Source organism: Drosophila mojavensis, unplaced genomic scaffold, assembly GCF_018153725.1.
Source record: "Drosophila mojavensis isolate 15081-1352.22 unplaced genomic scaffold, ASM1815372v1 contig_36, whole genome shotgun sequence".
Classification (NCBI taxonomy): domain Eukaryota; kingdom Metazoa; phylum Arthropoda; class Insecta; order Diptera; family Drosophilidae; genus Drosophila; species Drosophila mojavensis.
The window spans coordinates 11,785,102-11,809,320 of NW_025318858.1; the positions used below are offsets into that span (position 1 = coordinate 11,785,102).

At 35.5% G+C, this 24,219-nt stretch overlaps 6 protein-coding genes and 2 long non-coding RNA genes across 13 annotated transcripts in view; 6 read left to right on the forward strand and 2 right to left on the reverse strand.

Moving 5' to 3' along the window:
* The first annotated feature begins 156 nt into the window (after window positions 1-156).
* Window positions 157-853, forward strand: LOC6576588. Its single transcript, XM_002002541.4, has 3 exons — window positions 157-267; window positions 331-513; window positions 585-853. The coding sequence occupies exons 1-3, from the start codon at window positions 210-212 to the stop codon at window positions 800-802; spliced, it is 459 nt and encodes a 152-aa protein (XP_002002577.1). The 5' UTR covers window positions 157-209; the 3' UTR covers window positions 803-853.
* A 2,371-nt stretch (window positions 854-3,224) lies between these two features.
* On the forward strand, window positions 3,225-3,603 carry LOC26527192. 2 transcript variants are annotated; one of them, XM_015165260.3, is made up of 2 exons: window positions 3,225-3,341; window positions 3,398-3,603. In XM_015165260.3, exons 1-2 carry the CDS (start codon window positions 3,311-3,313, stop codon window positions 3,580-3,582), a joined length of 216 nt encoding a protein of 71 aa, XP_015020746.1. In that variant the 5' UTR covers window positions 3,225-3,310; the 3' UTR covers window positions 3,583-3,603. The 2 variants fall into 2 exon arrangements, with proteins under 2 accessions (XP_015020746.1, XP_032585136.1); XM_032729245.2 differs by having other exon boundaries at window positions 3,226-3,338.
* A 1,339-nt stretch (window positions 3,604-4,942) lies between these two features.
* LOC6576589 lies at window positions 4,943-5,653 on the forward strand. Its single transcript, XM_002002542.4, has 3 exons — window positions 4,943-5,052; window positions 5,116-5,298; window positions 5,370-5,653. Exons 1-3 carry the CDS (start codon window positions 4,995-4,997, stop codon window positions 5,588-5,590), a joined length of 462 nt encoding a protein of 153 aa, XP_002002578.1. The 5' UTR covers window positions 4,943-4,994; the 3' UTR covers window positions 5,591-5,653.
* Window positions 5,654-7,543: 1,890 nt separating this feature from the next.
* On the forward strand, window positions 7,544-8,467 carry LOC6576590. The gene is made up of 3 exons (XM_002002543.4): window positions 7,544-7,654; window positions 7,717-7,899; window positions 7,956-8,467. The coding sequence occupies exons 1-3, from the start codon at window positions 7,600-7,602 to the stop codon at window positions 8,171-8,173; spliced, it is 456 nt and encodes a 151-aa protein (XP_002002579.2). The 5' UTR covers window positions 7,544-7,599; the 3' UTR covers window positions 8,174-8,467.
* Window positions 8,345-9,617, reverse strand: LOC26528611 (mitogen-activated protein kinase kinase kinase 7). Its single transcript, XM_015165263.3, has 5 exons — window positions 9,520-9,617; window positions 9,156-9,455; window positions 8,913-9,092; window positions 8,718-8,859; window positions 8,345-8,633 (listed from the first exon to the last, which is right to left on the reverse strand). The coding sequence occupies exons 1-5, from the start codon at window positions 9,562-9,564 to the stop codon at window positions 8,488-8,490; spliced, it is 813 nt and encodes a 270-aa protein (XP_015020749.1). The 5' UTR covers window positions 9,565-9,617; the 3' UTR covers window positions 8,345-8,487.
* A 1,677-nt stretch (window positions 9,618-11,294) lies between these two features.
* On the forward strand, window positions 11,295-12,209 carry LOC6576591. Of its 2 annotated transcripts, none has more exons than XM_002002544.3 (3): window positions 11,295-11,406; window positions 11,478-11,660; window positions 11,726-12,209. In XM_002002544.3, exons 1-3 carry the CDS (start codon window positions 11,349-11,351, stop codon window positions 11,941-11,943), a joined length of 459 nt encoding a protein of 152 aa, XP_002002580.1. In that variant the 5' UTR covers window positions 11,295-11,348; the 3' UTR covers window positions 11,944-12,209. The 2 variants fall into 2 exon arrangements, with proteins under 2 accessions (XP_002002580.1, XP_032584947.1); XM_032729056.2 differs by having other exon boundaries at window positions 11,334-11,406; window positions 11,462-11,660.
* Window positions 12,210-12,277: 68 nt separating this feature from the next.
* LOC26527322 lies at window positions 12,278-15,432 on the reverse strand. Of its 3 annotated transcripts, XR_004363915.2 has the most exons (4): window positions 13,057-13,218; window positions 12,684-12,844; window positions 12,443-12,604; window positions 12,278-12,377 (listed from the first exon to the last, which is right to left on the reverse strand). It is a non-coding gene; the product is annotated as an uncharacterized LOC26527322 (long non-coding RNA). The 3 variants fall into 3 exon arrangements; XR_006357150.1 differs by lacking the exons at window positions 12,684-12,844; window positions 13,057-13,218 and adding an exon at window positions 15,188-15,432 and having other exon boundaries at window positions 12,443-12,632; XR_001449418.3 differs by lacking the exons at window positions 12,684-12,844; window positions 13,057-13,218 and adding an exon at window positions 15,188-15,417.
* A 51-nt stretch (window positions 15,433-15,483) lies between these two features.
* The window catches only part of LOC116803902, a 52,287-nt gene continuing 43,551 nt past the window's right edge, over window positions 15,484-24,219 (forward strand). For both annotated transcript variants that reach the window (XR_006357152.1, XR_006357151.1), the window contains exon 1: window positions 15,484-15,521. This is a non-coding gene — a long non-coding RNA (uncharacterized LOC116803902). The remainder of the gene's footprint in view (window positions 15,522-24,219) is intronic.

The window sequence follows — 24,219 nt, forward strand, 5'->3', positions numbered from 1 at the left end:
TCTATTAATTACTATGACATAATAGTCTTATATATAAGTCGAATATGCTGAAAAAATGGACATCCCCTTTTAGGCTGAGTCAACAATGCAAACACATAAACAAAATAGATTAGCTTTCTTATCTTATCGGTCGAGTAAAGCAATGTAAATATCTAGGTATTTAGTGTTAAAACAGTTGAGTTGGTGATTAGTTAGCAGTTGGAAGTGAAATGTGGAAGAAGTTAATTTGTGCTCTAGTTCTTGCGGCCTTTTTGGGCCTGCAGACGGGTGAGAAAAGCTGGAAATGAACTGTGTGTGCTTCAGCAATTCTAATCCATATCACATCTGCAGTTAACGGTCTGTATTGCTACACCTGCGATTCGCCGAGCTCCTGTCGCTCCCCCACCTCACAGTACTGCAACGTACAAACTGCCAACACGACCAGCGGCTGGCTGAGAAGGATTCACAGCAACGTTCCAAGCATCGTGGAAAATTCGTTCAAGTGCCTGAATCTAACATATTACTACTCCCAAAGTAATTAGCCAATATGAAGAATTATTTCTGTAGTACTTGATTATATTTAATATCCGCATTTATTTTCGCAGACAACGTGAAAACCCAAGAGATTCTGGGTTGCTACTATAGCTCTATACCAGTTTGTTATCTAAGTCTGAATGTGACCAACAGCTATGACTGGGCTAAGTACTGTAACACGTGTAACTATGACAATTGTAATCGCAATCCGGCGGGAACTCTTAGCAAGAGCAGCTTTACCATTGTGTCTTCGGCTTTGCTCCTGATCCTAGCCAAAATATTCGTATAAGGAATATGATTTTTTAAATACAAATTAAAGCCCGTACAATCTTTTCCGTAATATTCGATAAGCATTTTGGGAAACATTTTTCGGGGATTCTGGCTCTTTAATCATATAATGGATACCATTTTAAGCTGATTTCTCATTTTGAAATTGTGTTTATAAAATGTCACTAAAAATTGGTGTTGGCGTTGGTGCAATTACAATGAGAAATGACAAGATCAAGTAAATCAAATTGATAGGTAAAATTAACAGACAGACAGATAACAAATTCAATATCGTTGAAATGCTTTACGAACACACGAACAGACTGATGGAATCCCAACGTCAACGAACCCAAATGCTTCTATGTTTCTATGCCATCGGTAGAGCATTCTCTACAATCCTCAAGTGGATCGCGAGAGAGCATGTTCAACATACGGAACAAGAAAAACTGCACTAATTATATGCCGTAGGGGACTTTGGATAAAGTGATTTTAAGAAACGGAATTTTCAAATTAAATAGGAATTTGAAAGAAAAGGGGGTGAGCCGTTCAGCATAGCTAACTATAATTCATACATATAGAGTTCTGTTAATTGGCTGGCTTGAAATCGATAATCGGTTTAAATACCACTCCAGGTCGAGCTAAACCAAGGCGCAACCTTGTTCCTATTGGCTATTCTACTATTGTCTATTCTACTATTCTTTATTAATCAATCTTTAAAGGAATGCTAGTGCAAAGTGCGTCCTACTCTTAAGCAAACAGAGCATAGAAGTGTATATAACTTTTTAATAAATTTATATAAATATAAATGCCAACAACAACATAAAACTTCAGCCTTTAAGCCGTCGCACAATACGCATACGCAGTGTTGACAGTCGCATAAGTTACGCGCGATGTTTAAAGCTATCCGTGGACCGTTATGTTAATGCTTGAACTTGCTTCACATGTGTGTGTGTGTGTGTATGTATGTATTTCTATAGATGTGGGTGTCTGTATAATAAAATTAGATACATGAGTCGTTGTTGGGTGCCTGCTGCCTGCTGCTTGCTGCCGTTGCTGTCGTGTCTATGATTCGGTTGCGGCATACGTGGCGTATGCTTGACGCTCTGCAACGATTTCGTTGTGGCAGCGCGCGCAGCTAGCTGCGTGCCATTTTTTATGGAAATAATATTCTTGTCAGGATTAAAAAGGATACGTGACCGGAACATTAATGCAATGCACAAGCCATCCAGTTGTCTCGCTGCGCAGCACAATAAGAAAAGCCTCTCATAGCACTCTGTTTTGTGTTGCAACGTGTCGCGGCCACGCCCACCGAAAAAAAAAATGAAAAGCAACTCAACTGTCAGCCGCAAGCCGAAAAGGCGCCCCAGCGTCTCTTGCCACAATTGTGAAGCGCACCTCGCACAGCCCCGACCCGAAAGCCGAACAACACTGCCACGACCCTTCGATGTCTGTGTGGCTTGTGTTTATCTTTCGGGCTGCTGTCCCTGCACCTGTCCCTGCCCCTGCCACCGCCTCTATCACAATATTATTGTCCTGTGAGGCGAGTGGCATGCCTCACCATTTGCCTTGACTATTGCACGTTGTTTTTCTAATTTTTAAAAAAGCATATTGTAATTCTCTTGTTTACCTATTGTAGCACATACATATATACACGCATACATATATATGCATTTATATGTATATATATATATATATATGTTTATAAATCTAACCCACAGCTATTTGTTGTTTGTTGTCTCCTGGTATTGTGAACAGGATTTGCGCATTTCGTTTACCTTCGAGAAACCTGCTCAGCTACTCAGCTTGCCATTTGTCCTGTCATTTAATATCCTCAACGTATCCTTGGCAGAAGCTTATGCTTCTTGTATTTTTTGCCTTCATATCCTGCATCTGTTTCTGTGGCTCTTTCTGTCTTTTGTATTTAGTTATGCGTGACATGTCCAGGCAGCTGATATATGCTTTTCAATTTTTGAAACATTGCCCCTCGTTCCTAGTTTAGGTATTTTTTCTATCGTGGTTGTCCTTCTACTTTTGTTTATTTGTTATGGCCAATACTTGCTTGGTATTGGGTTTTAGACATTAAGACGTGTTTGCAATTTGCAATCGTTCAAGTTTTATATATCTTGTTTTTCTCTAGTTTCGATGTTTTGCTGGTAAATCGCATTTGCATATTCTATTTGTACTATAAATTTGATAAGAATTACGAATTATAAAAGTGTTCGATTTTTTAAGTTTTGCAATAATTTTTTATCTTTTTTTTTATTGAAATCAATAATATATATTTTACAATTTGTCGTGTACGTCCGTACAGTATTGTATGTAACATTTTCGATTTGATGTTAATAATATATGCGATAAAAGAGAGCGATAGAGTGTGTACAATCTGTACAATAACTTAATCTAATCTTTATTACCTGCGGGTGCAGTATAGTAAACACATATCAGTTGAAATGATTCACTCGTGATTCAGACCTATTACTAGTTGGACGTTTTACTAAACAAGTTATAGAATAAGTTAATTTTTAGCCCAATGCTAGCGACCGCAAGTGTACAGATTCGTAGTAACTTAGAACAAATTCCATCGAATAATTCGCATTCACAATATACGCTCTTTCAGTGAGCGGTCTGACTTCCTATAGCTGTACTTCACCTGGTAACTGTCTCAATCCCAGCACCCAGGTCTGCTCCGATAAAACAGCCAATGAGACCAGCGGCTGGTTGAACACCATTCACAAATTTGTATCCGTCGTAGAAAGTAGTCGTATCGATGATATTTTAAGTTTTCAAAAAATATCAATATAATATTTGATATGCAATTTTCAAAAAATCGATATATCAAAATATTCCGATTTTTTTTTAAAACTTTTTTTCCACAATAAATTTATAATCCGTCCCAAAACACAAGAATAATAAGAATAAGTATTTTGTATTCAAAGGATAAAGACCGCCTATCTCTAGTATTCGGTACTCAAAGATTAAAAAACAAAAAAACGCGTTCTGTGATATGAGAATCCGTCATATGACCCCGTGAGTCGTTGACAACACATTTTATTGCCGAAGCACGTCGCTCTGGGCACTGAGCTACCAGGGGTGGATAGGCATCGTAGTGCGATCTTCGATACTCCAGACATAGACGCCTTATGAGAAATCCAAAAAATTATTGGATTGCTTTCCTTAGAAGATTGCGGCAAGCTGCTGTACGTCTCACGCTCTTCTTTTCCGCACAGTGTAAGCATCCTATTGATATTTCGATATATTTTCACAACCCTAGCATGTACCTCACATATTATTTTGAAAACAGTTCTCAGTTAATGTCAGATATGTGTGAGTTTTTCATTTATCTCTTCTATTTGGCATTCGCAGACAACTCTGAGATCCATGAATATCTGGGCTGTTATCATACCGACCTTCCTATTTATATTTTACCATTAAACGCATCTAAGAGCGATACCTGGAAGAAAGGTTGCCAGAGCTGCAACAAAGACAAATGCAATCGTAATCCAGCCGGTATTTTCAGCAAGAGCTTCTATACCATTATAGTCGCACTATGGCGCTGATCATCGCCAAATTAGCATTCTAAAAGCTGTACCGAAATCTTGTAAATATAATATAAGTAAATATAAGGAAATATACATAATCTGTATATTCATTACTTTTATCTCAAATTCTCACATAGAAGGAAATATCTTTGAAGTAGGTATTCCATTGATACGGTCTACCATAGCGCATAGGAAGAGCAAAAGCTTATTTCTCAAATCCCCATACTAGTTCATCATGTATATTGATCATAACTTTACACAGTCTAATTGTGGATTGTAGATGAGGCAATATGGTTGTACAAAGATGTTATAATATTGTTGCCATGCGCAACTTCGTTCATAGGGTTACTTATACAAACCTGTACAACTTTTCAACGATATTGAAAAGCATACAAATGAATTATTGCTGACCTCTATTATAGATAAACAGAAATACAACAACTATTATACAAACTATTTACGATAAATAGCGTGTTAATTACCACGAAGCAGTGCTCTATCGTATAGGTAATATTGATAAGGTGCACATCCCCTTTGCTTGACACAACCAAGCCCAGCCCATAAAAAAAAACTGATTTGCTTTTTTATCTTATCGGTCGAATAAAGCAATGTAAATATCTAGGTATTTAGTGTTAAAACAGTCGAGTTGATGATTAGTTAGCAGTTGGAAGTGAAATGTGGAAGAAGTTAATTTGTGCTCTAGTGCTTGCGGCTTTTTTAGGTCTACAGACGGGTGAGAAAAGCTGGAAATGAACTGTGTGTGCTTCAGCAATTCTAATCCATATCACATCTGCAGTTAACGGTCTGTATTGCTACACCTGCGATTCGCCGAGCTCCTGTCGCTCCCCCACCTCACAGTACTGCAACGTACAAACTGCCAACACGACCAGCGATTGGCTGAGAAGGCTTCACAGCAATGTTCCAAAAACCGTGAGCAATTCCTTCGAGTGCCTGAATCTAACATATTACTACCCCCAAAGTAATTAGCCAATATGAAGAACTATTTCTGTAGTGCTTGATTATATTTAATATCCGCATTTCTTTCCGCAGACAACGTCATAACCCAAGAGATTCTGGGTTGTTACTTTAGTTCTATATCAGTTTGTTATTTATTTAGGAACGAGAATAACAGCTATGACTGGGATAAGTCCTGTTACTTCTGTGGTTACGACAATTGCAATCATCGCAATCCGGCGGGAACTCTAAGCAAGAGCAGCTTTACCATTATATCATCAGCTTGGCTTCTGATCCTAGCCAAAATATTCATATAAGGAATCTGATTTGTTTTTTTAAATAAAAATTAAGCTATTATGGGTGCCCTTAATCCCAAACAATCTCCCATTTTATATACACCGAACCCATTGAAAATTGGAAATCAAAAGTATATATATACATATTTTGTTTTAATTTAGCATCGTCTATCTGTCTATTGGTGTGCTTGTACGCAAAACCCTAGATGCGAAAATTGATTGAAATATCAGTTCCTCAAAGAGTTTAGGGGATTTCGTAGTCGAGCAGTGTTGACTAGAGTTTTTTAACTTGATAAAGATAGATGACATTTTCGATATATTGGTTTGATATATTGGACATCATATTCGTAGCTGTAATATGTAATTTTGTATTAACTCTAAATCATAATTATCGTATTATAACCTGATATTTATGCCCATAATTAATTTCGCTATATTTACAATTAAACGCATTAAATGCATTTTAAATCACATATAATATGTCTCTTGGTCAGATAAATAGCACAGTTGTCTGAGTAAATCATATGGAAGATGTGGTTGATTACTCTAGTCATTGCAGCCATTGTGAGTCTAGAACAGGGTAAAGATTTGTTGAATTTGATTGAGCAAAGATTTTGCATACCTATTTAGCTAGTGGATTATATTGCTATATCTGCGATACACCCTGCTCGTGTCGTCAGCCCAGCTCTCAGCGCTGCACGGCTGCCATGGCTGATGCGACCACCAATTGGCTAAGTAGTTTTCATATCGATGTGCCTCGAATAGATGGCAACGGTCGTTACAAGTGCTTGAACATGCCCTACTATACACCAGAAAGTAAGTCGTCCAATTGGTGAACAACTTCTAATAGGGTACTCATTAATGCTTCAGTTTGTAGGCGAGATCACAACACATGAATTTTTGGGCTGCCTTCATGAAAATATCGATGCCTGTGACCCTACGGCCAGTTCGTGCATGTAACAATTGCAATTGGAATTGCTGCAATACGGTGGGCATCTCAGACTTGAATATCCACACAATACTCACATTAGCCGTGAGTCCGCGGGTGGCCAAATTACTATCGATTTAAATGTGAAATTCTCGATTTAAGACTTAATTTTTCATAGACCATTGAATTTCTTCCTAAAATACTCATTTGATCTGTAGGCAATGTATCGAACGATTGGCAGTAGTATTTTGATATCGTATATATACAGGGCTATCCAAACAGAAGGAAATCCAATAATAATAATATCTTCCGATATACCCCTGCTATGACAGCTGATCCGCCAATCAGATGAATGTATTCAGAACCCTAAATATTATATTTTAAAGATCTACACAGTATTTAACATTTCTAGTTCTCACGGTATTAAAATTACCTAACAAAAATTAAATTAAAACTAGGTTATCGATAATAATGAAATAGAATAACTCGTTACAGCAAACCATAAATTTGTACTGCTTATGCTATACTAGTGATGAAATTGAAATATTCAAAATCTCTAGCTTTTGGGGTTTACGCTAACGGACGGTATCTACTAAGTCTGTTATGGCTAGACTGGCTCAACAGGATGGCGATCCCGATAAGGATCTCTGTGTGGAGTTAGCCACAGCTGCCACTGTTTCTAAAATTTTCTGGAATCTTAAATTTTCTAGATTATTTTTTTTTTATATTCTTCTTTGCTCAGACTTAATAACAACTGATCTACAAATTTGGCATGAGGTTCACATATTTTCCCTGAAGCACAATAAACTACTTGTGAAATAGTTGTCCTTTTCATAGCTTTTAATATGGATGAGTCTTTGTATAGTTAACATACGTATAGTAAGAGGATTTACAAAGTCTGATTTAAAAGCTCGAAAATGTCTGACTAATTGTTGCAATTGACTGCGAGTGAGTCACCTCTTTTAAGATTGACTTAAAACTCTACTGTTAGGCATGGCAGCTGTTTGTGTCGAGAGCTGCTTATATAAAAGCACTTATTTCTGGGCTAACGCAAATCAGTTGTAAACGCAGCTTCGACAAGGAAAGTTGTTAGACATTCAGAATGAAGAATATATTTTGGATGAGTTTCCTAATCTGTTCGATTTCTGTGCAGTTGGGTGAGTTGCACTGGAAGAGATTTCATTTCAATATCAAAAACCCAAGAACTTCCCGATTGCAGTAAACTGCTTAGTCTGTCGCAACTGCGTTAGTCCAGCCAGCTGCAGGTATACAAAGGTAGTCCAGTGCACCAATTATGCTGCAAATGTGACGAGCCAGTATTTGGCCACATATCATCAGAATGTGCTTGAGCTAAACAGCAGTCGCTTCAACTGCCTCGCTCTGAAGTATGTCTATACGAAAAGTGAGTAAGCTTACTCGTTGCAAGTATTACCCCATTATAAATATATCGAGTGCTAGACACTTCTGTGGACTATCATCTCTTTGCCTGTGTTCACCCCGATCTCGACGTCTGTGCGCTGCAGCTGAAGCCCGAGGTCAGCGACTGGAACAGGACGAGGTGTATCGTTTGCTCTGGCAACAATTGCAACAGAAATTCATCTGGCAAAATTGGTGGAGCCCTCTATATGATTGTGGGCACAGTCTGCACTCTCATATTATGTAAGACCTATGGCTAATAGGCAACAATTATTATTAAATGATTGATAAAGATATTCAGAAAATAACCTCGAACAAACGATATTATCTTGTCTACCAAACCAAGTCGTTAACCCTTCAAATAAAAAGTAGTATTTCCACTTTATAAGAAGAGGGTTTCCAGGAATATATACATAATATAAACAAGCATCTGGGTCTTTAAAGTAGAGTAAACTTTTTAATAGAAATTAATTTTATAACAAAAACCAAAATATTTAAACAATGATAATAATCAAGGAATAAATTCAGATTAGATAATTCGGCTATTATAATAATTATCGAATGATTCATGATTTTAAACATTCTTATGCTTTCGCAATTCATGCACAACTTGCTGCATGGTGGGACGAACGTTAGGGTCTTTATCCCAGCATCTTTGAATGAAAGTTTTCAATTGATCCGGACAATCAAATTTAAGATCATCCAGAGAGGGCCGTAGACCTGCATAAACCATACAAATGCTCAGAATATATGCATACATATGTATATAAAAATATTTGGTGTATATAAATAACATTGAATTACCTTTATCAATTTCTATAATATATTTAATTTGAAGCTCTTTTTTTAAATTGTAGTAAGGAATCTTACGTGCCAGAACTTCCCAAATCGTAATGCCCATGCTATACACATCACATTTAGAAGTGTACATTTTGCCCTTGAAAACCTGAATGAAATCAAATGAGTGTTAAGTTAACATAGATATGTATGTCTATCTACCTCAGGCGCCATATAAACGGGAGTACCTCGTTTCTCAGTCATTTCAGTTCCCGACTGCCTTACAAAACCAAAATCGCAAATTTTTAAGCTTTTTCGCTCGGCGTCCACCAACATATTCAGGCTCTTTACATCACGATGAATAACAGGTCGCTCTGATATTGCATGGAGATAAGCCAATGCCTACAAATGGAATATGAATCATGTCTATATATATGTATACATATACATATATAGACAACATACCTCAGCTGCTTGACACAACAAATTAATGGCTTGCGAGTACGTTAATTCTTCTTTTGTATTGTGTAGAAAGCGAAATAAACTTCCACCGTCTATGTACTCCATAACCAAAAGAGTTTCGGTTTTCTCCATCACTACTGCGTGTAATTTAACGAAGTTGGCATGGCCACTGACCATAGCCATGTAGAAGGGTTCGCGTTGTATATGCTCGTGCTCGATATTATAGTTGATTATTTTGATGGCAACATCTTCGCCTTGGTATTTGCCTTTGTATACCGCTCCAAAAGATCCCTCTCCAAGTTTCTGTGTGGTGTATCAGTTTTTATTAAATTCCATCAAATACATAGTATTTCTTATAATCGCTTACGTCATTGGGATTAATTTTAATTTCACTTCTTTGGATCGCAGTCATTTCGCAACTGGACTCACAATCGTACTAATTTGCAGTGCGAAAAAAATTGACATTTTGTTCGCTGCTTGATTATTGATAAAGAACAAACACTGTACTGCAAAAGTGAACTTTATTTTAGCACTGAACTGAAAGGATAAGACCGTAGAGATTTCAAAAACCACAAAAGTTAAGGTGTAAAAGTGTGTAATTATGTATTCCATACGCATTACGAGCTAATCTAGTTTTGCGATAACTCAAACCATTTCTATATTATCGATATACATATATCGATCATTTAACTTTGTTAACGTTAGTTAAACTGCAGATTTCAGGTTTAGTGCTCTATGTGTTGAAAACAAGGATTGTCTAATCTTTCAAAAAGCTTACTTCAAATACTAAAGAAGCGAGTTTTAGAAAATCCACTCTTTTAAATGTTCTTATCACATTTGACTAAGAAAGTCCATCTACAAGAATGGTTATTCAACAAATAATTTGTATGGATTTTAGTTCTTTCCACCAGTCGAGCAGTCTCTACCACTCTTACTACAAGAGTTCGTGTTGAACAGTGTAAGTGATTAATAAATTCACTTAGTTTCGATGACAAGTAAGCAAGCTCTAATCGAGACTGTATAATTGGAGATGGATTTGGGGACGGGGGTGTATTTTGACAAATATTTAAAGTCTACCAAATAAACATGAATCTATATTTAAAACTTCTAGCTCTATGTAGGAGCTATTGTTGGCAAATCCAAAAAAATATGTATATCCCAAAGTTCTACAATTAGAAAATAAATTATATAGCTAATATAATATTATAATAATAACAAGTAAGAAACCTCTAGTCGATACTGCTCGACTACGAGACCCCTGAACCAATCGCGCAACTGATAGTTCAATAATTATTTGCACATGCACACACTCACATACACAGGCACGCATAAACACGCATTGGCAGCAATGTGGGCTTGCTATGGAAATTTAATTGCTTAATGACTTTTAATGAAACTTTCTGATTATGATATGCATATGCAGGGATATGCATGCATTTGCCAAAGCACAGGTCTCTAGTATTTGAAATACGCCTTTTACAGAAGTGTGGGTGAGGGGTTGGATAAATTTTGGGGGGTAAATGTTAACGAAAATCGAGTTTGAATAAAATGCATATAAACATATACATATTTAAAATTTGGCGACTCTAGCTTTCAAGATGTAGCAGATAAAAATTTTTTTACTGATTTTCGATAAAGTTTTTAACCCATAACCAAATATCGAGACTAGCTATCGATCTTTAAAGAAAAGCTCGATATGCGCGTAGTATACACGGACCTAGAAAAAAAATTCCAGTCGCTAGCTCTTATATCTTCTGAGATCGACGCGTTCAAACATACGGACAGACGGACAGACAGACGAACAGGGCCAGCTCGTCGCACTGATCAAGAATATATATACTTTGTGGGGTCTGTCACGCCTCCTTCAGCCTGTTACATACATTTCAAGAAAACCATTATATTCTGATTTCCCATTTTCAATGTGTTCAGGGTATAATAATATGTATGCATTATTTATCTGCCTGTGAACCCTAAGCGAGTATTAAGCAGTTATCATAACCCGACTGGAAATTGTTTTGCTTTGAGCATTTGCCAGAAATGAGTTGAGTGCTCTGGCACAATCTCTCACAATATGAAGATAAGCCAATTTTGAGTGCGAGTTAATGGTGGAGTATAAAGCGTTAAGGCATTAAAGCAAACAATTCACTTACTGCTGAACAGATCGTAAAAGCACATCGCAAAAAGGAAAGTATCAAAATGTTGACGAAAAGCTTTCTTGTCAGTGTGCTAATTGCAATTACCGGTGTGCAGTTGGGTGAGTTCAATTGATTGGCAATTGGCAGTCGGCTTACAGCACTAGCTAATAAAAGTTATATAAAATCGTAGCTAGCTCCTTGACGTGTTACACATGCCTAAACGCAAATGATTGCAAGAAAGCGAAAACAACGACATGCACCCATGCAGCAGCCAATGAGACAAGCTATTACTTGGGCGTTTATCATCAGAACGTGCATTGGGTACCTATGAATAGATATGATTGCCTTGCCCTCAAGTACACGTATCGAAACAGTAAGTAGCTGTGATGGTTCTCTTTGACCAATTGCTCAACAAAATATCGCTGTGCACTTATTTAGATAACACAGTGACGCATCAGCTCCATGGCTGCGTTCATCCCGATGTGAATGTCTGTAACTTATCCCTCAAGCCGGAGTATTCCAGCTGGAGGAGGGCGCATTGTAATGTCTGCTCCGGAAACAAGTGCAACAAGAGTCCAGCTGGCACACTGAGTCGCAGCCACTACACTATCGTGGCCGCTGTCTTGGCCCTGGTGCTGGCCAAGATCTATGCCTAGAATATATTCTAAGAAACTGTCAACATTTATTTGTCAATATTGCCTAACCAACCGTTCAGCTCTGGCTTATCACATTATGCGATAAGATTGTGAAGTGAAATCGAAAAAAATATTTACGATTTCACTATTGTGACTCAGCTGGCTATCAATATTCTCAACTAATCGGGTCAACTATATAATATATAAGACTAGACATATAAATAATCTAACTGCATCACAATAGCGAATAGTAAATCCACAATAAATGAAAGACTTACAACATTTTATACATTTTTTCATATTTAACTAAAATGTTTCATTATTGCCTACATATAAATATAAATACATATATCAAATAATATTCCAGTAATCCAATTAACTGTTACGTAAATCCTCAATCAGATCAAATAGTTTCATTCTGATATCTCTGATGAGTTTCCTTAGATTTGATGTATCTTTAAATGAATAAATTAAGTGACTTTAAATATTTTTCGTAACTTTCAAGTCCATCCGTACTTACCTGCTAGCAAACAGATAGCTTGCACTAATACCAATAGAGCTATCACAAGTACCTTAGACATGTTGCACTCTGAAGCTTGTAACTGCAACTGATTGAGATCGGAAAGTTTCCTATGTTTATGCACTTTTTCTATATTTATTCAGCTGTTCCAATTTCCGAAAACTGTGATAGATATTGAATAAATATACACCTAAGTTTCAGTTTAAATAGTGAGTTGATAGTAAGACAATTTGGTGTTTACTTATTACTGTAATTCATAGAGTAAGCGTGTTTTAGTCGGAAGTGCTTGACCAGGAAATACCCTGCACTAGAGGTGATATTCTATATTTTCTTTGTTCATTACGAAACATTACGAAATATTTGTTTCAAACTTATCAGTTTTTAGTAATCCGATTATATTGGCTATATAAAGAGTGTTTTTAGTCGATCGTATTTACATATATATTTTCTAATCAAGATAAGATAAACTATATATGTATGTATATACAGAGAGTAATATTAATATTCGGGTTTTTCCGCTTTAATTTCAATTAATATTATATGTTTTATAAAATAAAAAAATAAAAAATAATAAGCGAATATTAATGTTACTCACTGTATATATAAGAACGTACAGCGAAACCAATGAATATAAAAAGTTCGAGTTTCTATATTTAATGCTGAAAAACTATTCTGCGATAGATGCATTCGTATTCTTCTAAAATCACAGCCAGCAAATAACTGCTAACTTTCTCTTGACGTCTGTAAATAAATTTATTTTATTCACACTCTGAGAAAAAACTCAGAGAGCAATCGATTAAATCGCTTCTTCAACGAATATGCGATCGGCTCGCAACTTTTTTTTTTATTTTTATTTTTAAAAAGCCTTTTGTGTTTTGATATGAATGTGAAGATCGTCAGCGAAATGAACTTCAATCGTATCTCCCCCTAAACGACGGTCGTTCAAAGAGCGTCACACGAATACTTAAGACGCTCAACAGAAAAAATACGAACAAAAACCGAAGTCTGCTGCTCTGAACGAGGCAGAGTTTCTATGAACTGTTCAACTGTTATTCTTGGTAGAGAAGGGGAGCCATCAAGAATGTTTTCGTCTTTAGTGGCTCGCAAGCTATCGATAAACATCGATCGTACTGTGTATATTATATATTTAAGCTTCCACTAATGGACTCTGCCTTCCTCTCCTTCCGCTTGCAACATGCATTTTAACAAAGCTCTTATGCCCTGAATTTTAATTTTAACTGTGTTCAGGGTATAAAACATAATTTAACTTCCTCGTATGTATATGAAAAAAAGATTGAATTCAATTTAATTAGTTCATTGAAGCAAAGTCGTGTGCAAAATGTCTAAATCACATTTGTGACAAGTATGAAATTGATTTAATAACGGCCCATACACATACAAGCAGACATAACACTCGCATGACATCCCGAATGCCCAACTATTGCATACAGAGTTATATAAATGCGCCAGCTTTCCGTAACAAAAGTTAGTCGTGGAGCACATAGCTGGCTAAAAGCAAGCAAACAATTGAAACGAAAAACCAATCAGTCAACATGGTTACCTATGGAAGCACGGGCAATATGCCACATAACGCTGACCAAAGTGGGGCCTATGTTACCCTAAAATCCTGCTACCCTTTCTCACGTCACGAGCTCACAGAAAATGCAACATTTTGTGCCAAAAAAAGGAAAACAACAATACAAAAATTAATTGATGACACACCTACACCTACACACCTGTAGACACACAGACACGAACACACACACACACTCATGACGCGCCGACACTAATTGGCAGTAACAACAGAAACAGCAACAGCAACAACATCAACAACAACAACAGCGGCTGTTATGTGGGTCCATGAAGTCGATTTGATAACAACAGTCAGAGGGAAAAATCCATGGGTTATGAAACGTGGCTTAGGGTTGGGCTACGGTGGGCGTGACATCTGGGCAGTCAGAATCGATGCAGACATAGACGAACGGCAATCAATCAATTAAATGCCTCACTGCAATAGCAACAACAACGACAACAACAGCAACAACAGCAACGGGAACAACAACAGCGGACAAAAACGGTTGCCGATTTCTCTGGGCAAAAGATGCAACCATTTTTAAAGATTTATCTATGTTGCGTTTATTAAGATTGAGCTGCTACCCAGATACGGCAAATAATAATTGAATAATAATGCTTTGCATAAGTCGAAAATAATATACACTTTATATGAAGCTCAGATCAGTGTAGATGAGTTATACAGAAAGCAGTAATACGGATGCGGAAATATAATTACTTTCAGAGGGGTTAGTCCTATAGAAAGATCAGCTGGGTGGTAAGGCAATCGCATGTAATTTTCCATACCGACCAACCCTTTTTGGATTCCATTTAACAATAAATTTATGCTTCTCATGCTCATCTGTAGTCAAGGCACAGTCAATGAGTGAACAGAAACGAGCTCAGCCAAATCAAGCTTCAACTGAGCGAACACAAAAATACCAGCACAGTAGAGTGGACTGAGGCTGATCCACCAGGGGCAGACCGAGGTCAGCAGATCGACGAAGCAAGATGGAGTACAAATCTACCTGAATTAACCCAATTCAAACGACGGATATAAAACGGTGATAAAGGCGATGTTTGAAAACTATTAGTTCCATCTTTATATTATATGGGTGACGTAGGATTCGTCATAGACTGTGAATTTTCTGTAGTTTTCCGATAACTGCAGTCAGTTCTTAATGCAATACTCACTAAAATATTTTGAGTGCAGAGTGTCCCTGCACTTGCTGCCCTTCTTCTTCTTCTCGTTTTGCAACTCAATGTGATTTTCAGCAGAACGATCGCTTTTAGGTTTCTCTGAAATTCAATCAAATTGATCTTATAAGAGTATCCAACTTATATTTACATTTACTTGTATTTATTTATATATTTAGATTGTTGAGATCAAAGGTGACTAGATAGATGTAATATATAAGTAGATCTATATATAAGGAGGCTGTTGCCTGGAATTAAATCATCTAAAATATTTTTTGTTTATTATATATTTCAGACTGCTGACTTATGGATAGCTTATATCTCTAAATTGGTAAATAAAATAATTTTGATAATTTATTATTCCATATTATTTGTGTCATATATAGATTTAATAATTTATGCCATTTACATTCATAAAAAATTCAGCTCGAGTCCCTTTGACAGATCAATTATACTTTCTAATGACACTTGCTGATGCTTTTTTTTTTTTTCAATATTCTTTGCGTATTAATCTCCCATGACGAGGTGATTATATGGCTTTCGCACTTTAACAAACCACATAGCAATTGTTTCTTTTGGATTTCATATTTATGATTTTGTGACAGATTAACAATTAAAACAATATTTAATATATGCAATGCCAGGTAAAGTGCCAACCTGCTGCCGTAGCTCATTATCAATTAAGCGCCCATTTACCTTGCAAAAGACAAAAAAATGAGTAAAAACGAACATTTTGTCGCAGCTGTCGGGCTTTCAGTGTCAAATTACGTTAATAACATGAACAGGGAAAAACCAACGCGGCGTATACTGAATGAAAATAGTCTGAAGTAGAGGCTAGCAGAGTGGCCAATGCTCTGTCTGTATGTGTGTGCGGTGTGTGTGGGCCGCCATCTGAATTAACCACGAATTACAAATCAATTTAAATGCGCGTTTCGTGGCTGAAACTTTTTGGCCACAATGAAAATTGAAAAGCGGCGCATTTTTAATTTTTTTCCATTTGTTTTTTTACGTTGTTGTCTTTTTGGCCAGCTGCTCCTTTAGAGAGAAAACTTTTAATTCAATTCTTGTCAGGCATGCCAATGGGATAGTCGGTCTGAACTTTTCCTTATTCCGGCATTTGGCCTTTTCACGAACACTAATGGAAATTGTGCTTTTACTATCTATCTATCTATCTATCTATCTATCTGCATAAACATATTTAACGCCATACAGCGTATCAGCATCTTTGTTGTTGCCTTTTTCTTACTCCACTTTTTTAAAACATGCAAAATCACGTCTATGGATCTTAATAACTTTTCGTGCTTGGGCAAACAATGCGAACGTGAAAGTTGAATTGGTTTTCCCAGTTAACGTGTTGTGCTGTGGCCAAGTTTCCGTTGGATTTTGTTTTCGTTGCCAGATTGAAGCAGATAGATGAAGATAGTTAGAGCTGCGCTCAATATTGGATAAGCTGCAGGTACATATTGTAGCCAGAGTCAAGCGTAACTTTAGTTTGCTTAAGATGCGTTCTCAAAAAAAATAGTATATAAACTTGCTTTTGGCGGTGACTTATAATGGAAATTCGGGCTGCTTGTTGCTCGTAAGCAATATTCCTAGCTAAAAGAAATAATTATTAGAATTAATATTGCCCTTGACAACAAGCAGTCCAACTTCTCTCATAGGTTATAAATATATATTATTTTAGAATGAAGTCGAGCTATATAGAGCTTTAAAATTATTTGTATTAAGGACAATTTCTTCACATCGAATCCAAAAATAATGGTAAAGAATTGTAGTAAGTTTTATTTTGTGTTTTGGCTGAACAAGTTCGGACAGCGAGTTATGATCCACTGGCAATCGTGTTAACAGCGTCGTGTCGAGTTAACAGTGCCATAACAGGAATAGGTGTATAACAATTTTTGTTATTTTAATCGTCTAAATTAAATGATTGATCACGTTTATGGTGCTCCCTAATGAAATTTGTCTTAAGCACCGTCAAGCTGGGATAACAGAGCATAATCTGGGGATTTAACGTCAGAGCAGAGCTGTTAGCTAACATAAAAGTAACAGCAAACCACCGAGTCTTTTAACAGTGTGTGTGTGTGTGTGTGTTATACGCATTTATTATCAGAAAAGCATTTAGTGCAATGGCTCCGTCATCAGTGGAGGCCAATAAGTTTTACGGGAAATATACCCGGAGGCTTCACAGCAACAACACCAGCATCATCATCATCTTCTTAGAGAGTGACTCTAGCCTCGTGATTGCCTCCGTTGGACCCGCATCCAATACCGATTGTTCCATTCTGACGGGCAGGAGTAAATAATTCTGATAATTCCGATTATTTATGTGCAGTGGAAAGAGCTGCAAATGATGAGATCATGCACATAGAAAATGCGAAGTTCGTCGTCATTTGCAACGTGGCTTTTGTCTGATGCGCCGTCACGCTCACTCTCTCTCTCTCTCGCTCTGCTTCTCCCTCATTAATTGTTCCCTTCTGTTAGCCATCTCTTGTTATAGTTGCCCCAGTTGCGGCCTATTTTCATGACATTGGCTTTCACATGAATCTTTGTTCACTTTGTTTTATTATTTTGGTTTTTCATTTGACGTCAAGGTGCAAAAGTATGTGTGTGTGTGTGTGTGTGGGAGAGTCTGTCCGGCTATGGCTGTAGCTCGTTGGCCACGCGTTCGGGCAAACAATACCAATTACCAGCGCATATCAGCCATGCATCAGGATATGGCAGGATGTGCATGGCAAGGATGTCGCTGTAACTGTCTGCCACCGACTTTACATATTCAGAGAAATATATATATATATATAAATACATGTATATATACACATATATACATGCGCTTGTCTGCCTCCAACACCGATGCAGATGTCCCTTTCGTCTGTATGTGTTTATTTTTGACTATTTGCTCGTTTAACTGACATTCAGACCCGCCGCCAACTTTCTGACCGAGCAATGTGAACCCATTGTACAATTTTAATTGGCGTTTCAGTTATTGAAATGTTGCATTTGCAACGCTTTTAGACCAGTACCCAAAAGCGGATACTATAGGAATTCTCACGTAGTTTTTGTGAGAGCATGAACGCTGAAATATTGAGAAGGACTATTTTTGCACTTTTGCATAAAATCTGTTTCATAATATATTCATATAGATATATAGTAGCTTTTAAGCTATCGATATATTAAGAAAAGAGTTTACAAAGAATTTATTTGTATTATTTTGTATTTAATTTTTTTTTTTCATTTATTAATATATTGCAAATAAAAAAAAAAAAAAATGATAATAAAAAAAAATTTAAAAAAAAATAAATAAAATTTGTATAATGATTTGTAATGTATTTATTTATTTTCATTTAATTTTGTTTTGTTTTTATTTTTGTTGTATTTTTTTTATTTATATATAAATAAATATATAAAAGTGATTAATAGTTATTGATATTAAATAATTTAAATAATATCACTAACCTCATATAAGCTTTCGTTATTAATTCACATTAAATTATTATTATTATTATTTAAAATAAAATGTTTTTCATACTAATGGATTTTGTTCAATTTTATTTTTCAATTTTACGTATTTCTTCTTGCATTTTATTATTTAATCGATTTAATCAACATGCCCACTGAGGCTCCCACATTAAAGGGTATACAGATGTCGCGTGCGCTTTGGTCAGCTGTCATTCTCCATTATTGCTGTGAGCTGCTCGGATATTAACAGTCAATAATGTCAGTTATTGGCTGGCCATATGCGGCAGTGATTTTTCATTGTGCCGCCATTAAATTTGTCGGATTTTCCGTATTCTCCGGCTGGGTGGGGGTGAAAAAAAAGAAAACGATAGAGAACAAAAACAATAAATCGCGATGAATTCGTTGCCTTTTGGCCAAGATGGGAGCTGATTTCGAGAGTAAGACAACATGACAATAATCATGACATAACCATCATTAATTTAATTCCTTTGCATTTGCACTGAACTTTGAACATTTGCCTATGGATTTAATTGAAATCCTTGGGCTTGTTCGTAGACAGCTGCTGTTTGCATTCAGTGGGTTTTGTTATTGTTATTGTTTTTGTTAGTCATTTCGGTGTTAATAACAATGCCCGTTCTGTTGTTGTGCTTTCACTGAAATAACAGCATCGAGAGCGAGTGAGACAGCAAGAGTGAGAGCTTAACCCCAAATTTGAGGGCCTGGCAACGCACGTTGGTGGCGTCTTGCAGGATTAACTCTGCGTTGCTCTCATGCATAAATTGTGCAAGTTATACAACTGCGTCAGTGCGCCCTCAAGGGCTGTCTCATCATCAAGCTCATGAACAGAATGATGATGATGATGATGATGCTCGTGCTGATGATGATTATAGTCATGTTGCCAACAGTGATTACTGACATGGGGCATTGTAAACATTATAATACATCAAACAGGCTCATCATGAGCTAAAACATATAACTAGTTTAATGTAAAGTCTAATGGAAGTCGGAAGCACAAATTTGAATATGAGCTGCAAATTTATTTAAATAAAATGTGAAAGCTGAAATCAGAATTTCTAGTTACTGAAAATATGTGAGAGCCTTTCAAAATGTTTGAATTATATTATCAAATTAATATTAATAATACAAAAAATAAATATAGATGCCTTACCGCTAATCTGGGACTTCCTATAATTGAGCGTTGAGAAATATGAAATTTTACCATAATAAATGTATTAAATTTGAAGTCTCAGGTGAGTTAGGGCTATCATCGAAGCTGATTAGCTCGAATTTGATTTGTTCAGCGTATTTCTAGTTGGAAAACTGCAATTAAGAATGTGTGAGTTGAATATTTTCGTTGGACTATATAACTACAGAAAATAGTTGTTCCAATTTCTCTGATTTCACATAATCTCAATTATAGTTTCACGCATATATATAATATGCAAATATTTATTTCTAAATTTCTGTTTTGTGAATTTCCTTTTCTGAGATCATTAGCAAACACTGTGCTATTATCTGAGCTGAGCTGACCATGCAGCTTCTTGTTTCGCTGCTAATGAAGTCTTTCTAATGACTTGCAAACAAGCCAAGAACTCAACAACTAAAACTTCTAATGGCAACACTTAGCCAAGCAGCAGTTATAGCAAATGTAGCTCATGGCCCTGGACAAAACTTAAAGATATGCAAACAACATTTTTGTTAATCTCCAACAAAGCCACAACGATATATATATATAAATGTAAATATATTTATTTGTGATGCTTAATTTGATGGAAATTACATTGGAAAATGCTGTGGTTCAGCTAAACATATTTATTTTTGATTCGCTTTGCAGCAAAGAGATTCTTAAGCTGTATTTTTAAGCCGGCTGCGGTTTAGCTTTTGTTCAAAATTTCTCTACAATTTTCACTTTCAACGACAGCTTTTGGCCTTTGCAGTTGTCTCGTAAATTATGGACGAAATCTTTGTCTATTTGTCAAGTGTAAACATTGAAGCTTAAATGTTACACACAAAATGCCACACAACATTATTATTTTATACGTTGCCAAATTTGTATGTATGTATGTGTGTGTGTGTGTGTTGACTTTGATTTATTTGCGTAAAATTAAATTTTATAGATTTATGGGCTAGGTAAATATTTAGCTGTGTGCAAGTGTGCATCAAATAGTCAACTATTTCGTTGCTGTTTCACAATTGTTGGCAAAAAAGAACAATTTAAAAATCTTTTTTTATTTTTGTCAGATTGAAATTCAAATTTATTTAAGATAAATTTAATACATTGAGTGTTGGAGCTAAAATAAAAATGATTTCTAAATATTTATATATTTTTCAAATTTTGAATCTGTAGTAAATAAATGTAATAAATCTTTATTTAAGTATATTAAATTTTCTCAGCAATTTATTGATACTGTACTTCTTTAGTATTTATTTTTCTGATTTGAAATACGTTGCAGCCAAATTTCATTAAACTTTAATAAATATTTATTATTCAGAACTCTATTTGGAATGTTGTAAATATAAATCTAGCTATATTGCCTACAGATAGCTCAGCTGTTATGAATAAACATTCAATATGCTCTAACAGCTGTTAGTTAACAGCATTAACGTCTTACAACAACTTCCCTGGTTCGATGCAACATGGCGTATACGCAACATGTTGTTGGCTAAGTTCTGCAACCTCAAAGCCGACGAGCTGATGGCTACGGACGCAGTTTCCGAGCAACTGCTGTTGCTATAACAACACATCTATGCAGCATGCTTACAGCATTCTTTGGAGTATCGAAAACGATTTTAGAAACGAGTTTTATGATATGAAATTACTTAACAATTTTACAGCTAAAACAATTCGTGTATTGTAAATTTTGCTGGCATAGATAAATGTATATATATATAGATGGAGATATATATATTTTCATAGTTGGGTCTACATGTTTTGACACATTTTCGTTGATCACGCTCACCACATTTTATTTCATTAACACGTGAAATTCGTTTTAATTAATATATAAAAATCGCCAGCAGACGCATAACTAGCTGCTGGCTCTTGTTCCCCATGTGGTTGTAGGAATTTGGCCATAAAGTTAGTTTTCGTACTTTGCGCACTACTAGTGGTCCAATTTGTGTTTGTGACCCAGACTATGAGGCGGAGACCAGACATATAAACACGGCTCCGTCCCTGCGGCCAATGCATTTCATTTAGTTTTTTCCCTTGCTTGAATATCAGAGCATAAAATGTTGAAAGCAGCCGCTGCACGTGCGCAGCATGTTTAATTATCTGTATCAAGATGTTGGTGTGCGTGAGTGTGTGTGTGGGTGTGGGTGTGGGTGTGCGTTATATGGTATGTGAGGCTGTGTAATGGGACGTCATGTGGTGCATATATGGTCAGTGCTCCAGAGCCGGCTTAATGCCCGTCTACTGCACATGAACTTGGACGGAAAGTTTTGCAATTTAAACATCAAATTGAAATTAAATGTTTTCATTCAAAAGACTGAAAATGGGGCAAAGGCAGCTGTATGGTGACTTTTGTTGCTTTCAAAATAAGTTTCAGTTCATCAATAGGTTTTTGTTAGTTTAATTTATTAGATATAAAAAAATACAAAATATTATTTATGTATAAAGATTATAAATAGTTTTCTCTCTTTTTACTATATATGAATATTGCCAATATATATATATTTTATTATATTATTATATGTATATACTTTTTAATACTTTTATTTTTTAATTTTCATTTAATTTGTCATTATTATATTTTATTTGTTTTTGTATAAGTTAAAAAAAAATTAAGTTCAGCACTTATAGTTCACAAACATATCATGTAATAAAAGGTTTCAAGTAAAAAAAAAAAAACTTAGATATTAAAAAAAAATGTTTTTATATATGACTTTTGTTATATGTTTGACTTTCAAATAAAATGCTATAAAACTGTTGTAGGGTTTAAATTTCATTTTTCCACCTTAGCTAGCAGAATCAAGTACAGACAGAGAAAGTGACAGATGCCAAAAGAGAGACACTGAGAGTGAGAGAGGTAGACCCTTGTGCATAATTTGCAAATCAAATTGAAACAACTGCAACGGCAGAAGAACTTTGTGAATTTATGTTGAAAAACTTGCGAAAATCTATAAATGTTTATAAAAGTTTTAAGAAAATCATTTCCGTTTAGTTAAATTTCTGTAAAAGTATACAAGGCCATATATATAGTTATGAGCCAAAATCTTTTCTACTTTAAACTGAAATTTGTATGCATGTCTGGCTGAGTATTTTTTTTAGCACTGTCTATGTAAGGTTTTTTTTTTCTTGACCGACAATATTAATATGAATGACTGTCATGCACGGGTGTTGGTATCTCTCTCTGTGTGTGTGTGTGTGTGTGTGTGTGTAATTATGTCACTGTAAATGTCTGTCTGTGAGAGCGTGTATGTGTGTGTGTGTGTGTGTGTGCAGCGAATCGTTAAATGTGCACGTGACAAGCGTGTAATGAGGAAGTCTTCAGTCTTCGGTCCTGTTCCTGTCTTCGCTCTTGGCCAATATGAAGCTTGTCTTTATGTACATACTTACTTACATATATACATACATCGCTCATATATATATATATATATATATATATATATACATATATACGCATTTCGCTGCAATGTAGCAGCATGTTACGCATATAGAGCTGCCATACATATATTTCAATAATTTTAAGTGTGTTTGTGTTACAGGCAGCCAGGACAGCGCCAGCACAAGATTGTCCCTGTTCGTCCTGCTGCTGCGGCTGCTGCTCCTGCTGCTTGCTGCAGGGCATGCGACATGAAAATTGGACAATGATTTATGAGGCGTTAAGTCAAACTTCATATTAATTTCATTTCATTTTCGCCGCACTTTACGCTGCGGCTTTAAACTTTCAGGGGCAACGACCATTAAAAGAATACAAATAATAATGCCAAAATCGCAAAAAAAAAAAAAATAATAATAAAATTCGACTGACGTTCAGATTGCGACTCGGAAACCTGAAACGTGTTATGAATTTTCAATACAACATAAATCAGTTATGTTAAGAAATTCGAAAGCCCCAGATAAAAAGAAATTGGCAAAATTTTTCAGTAGGACGGATTACTTAAGGACTTAACTTAGCTTGAAAATATATATAAATTATTATTATTATTTTATTTATTTATTTATTTTTTTTTTCATTATAAATATATATATATTATTATTATTATTATTATTATTATTTTTTTTTTTTTGAGTTAATTTTCGGTTTAAGAGCAAATTACAATTTATTATTATATATATTTCTTATATATATATTTATTGAATTTTTCATATATAACTAAAATGTTTTTAAAATATATAAATATTATATATACATCAATAAATTGTTTTACAAAGTCGAAATTGGATATTTCCAAAAATATTTGTTGATTTTCATTTAAAGCGATTCAGCAAAAATAAGTTTAAAATATAAATAAATTATAAATAACAAGAAAGGCTGAGACGCACATTCACACACACTCTCTGTCTCTCCCTATCTCACTCTTGCTTTCTCTATTTCTCTCACCCACATACACATATCCCATCTCAATTT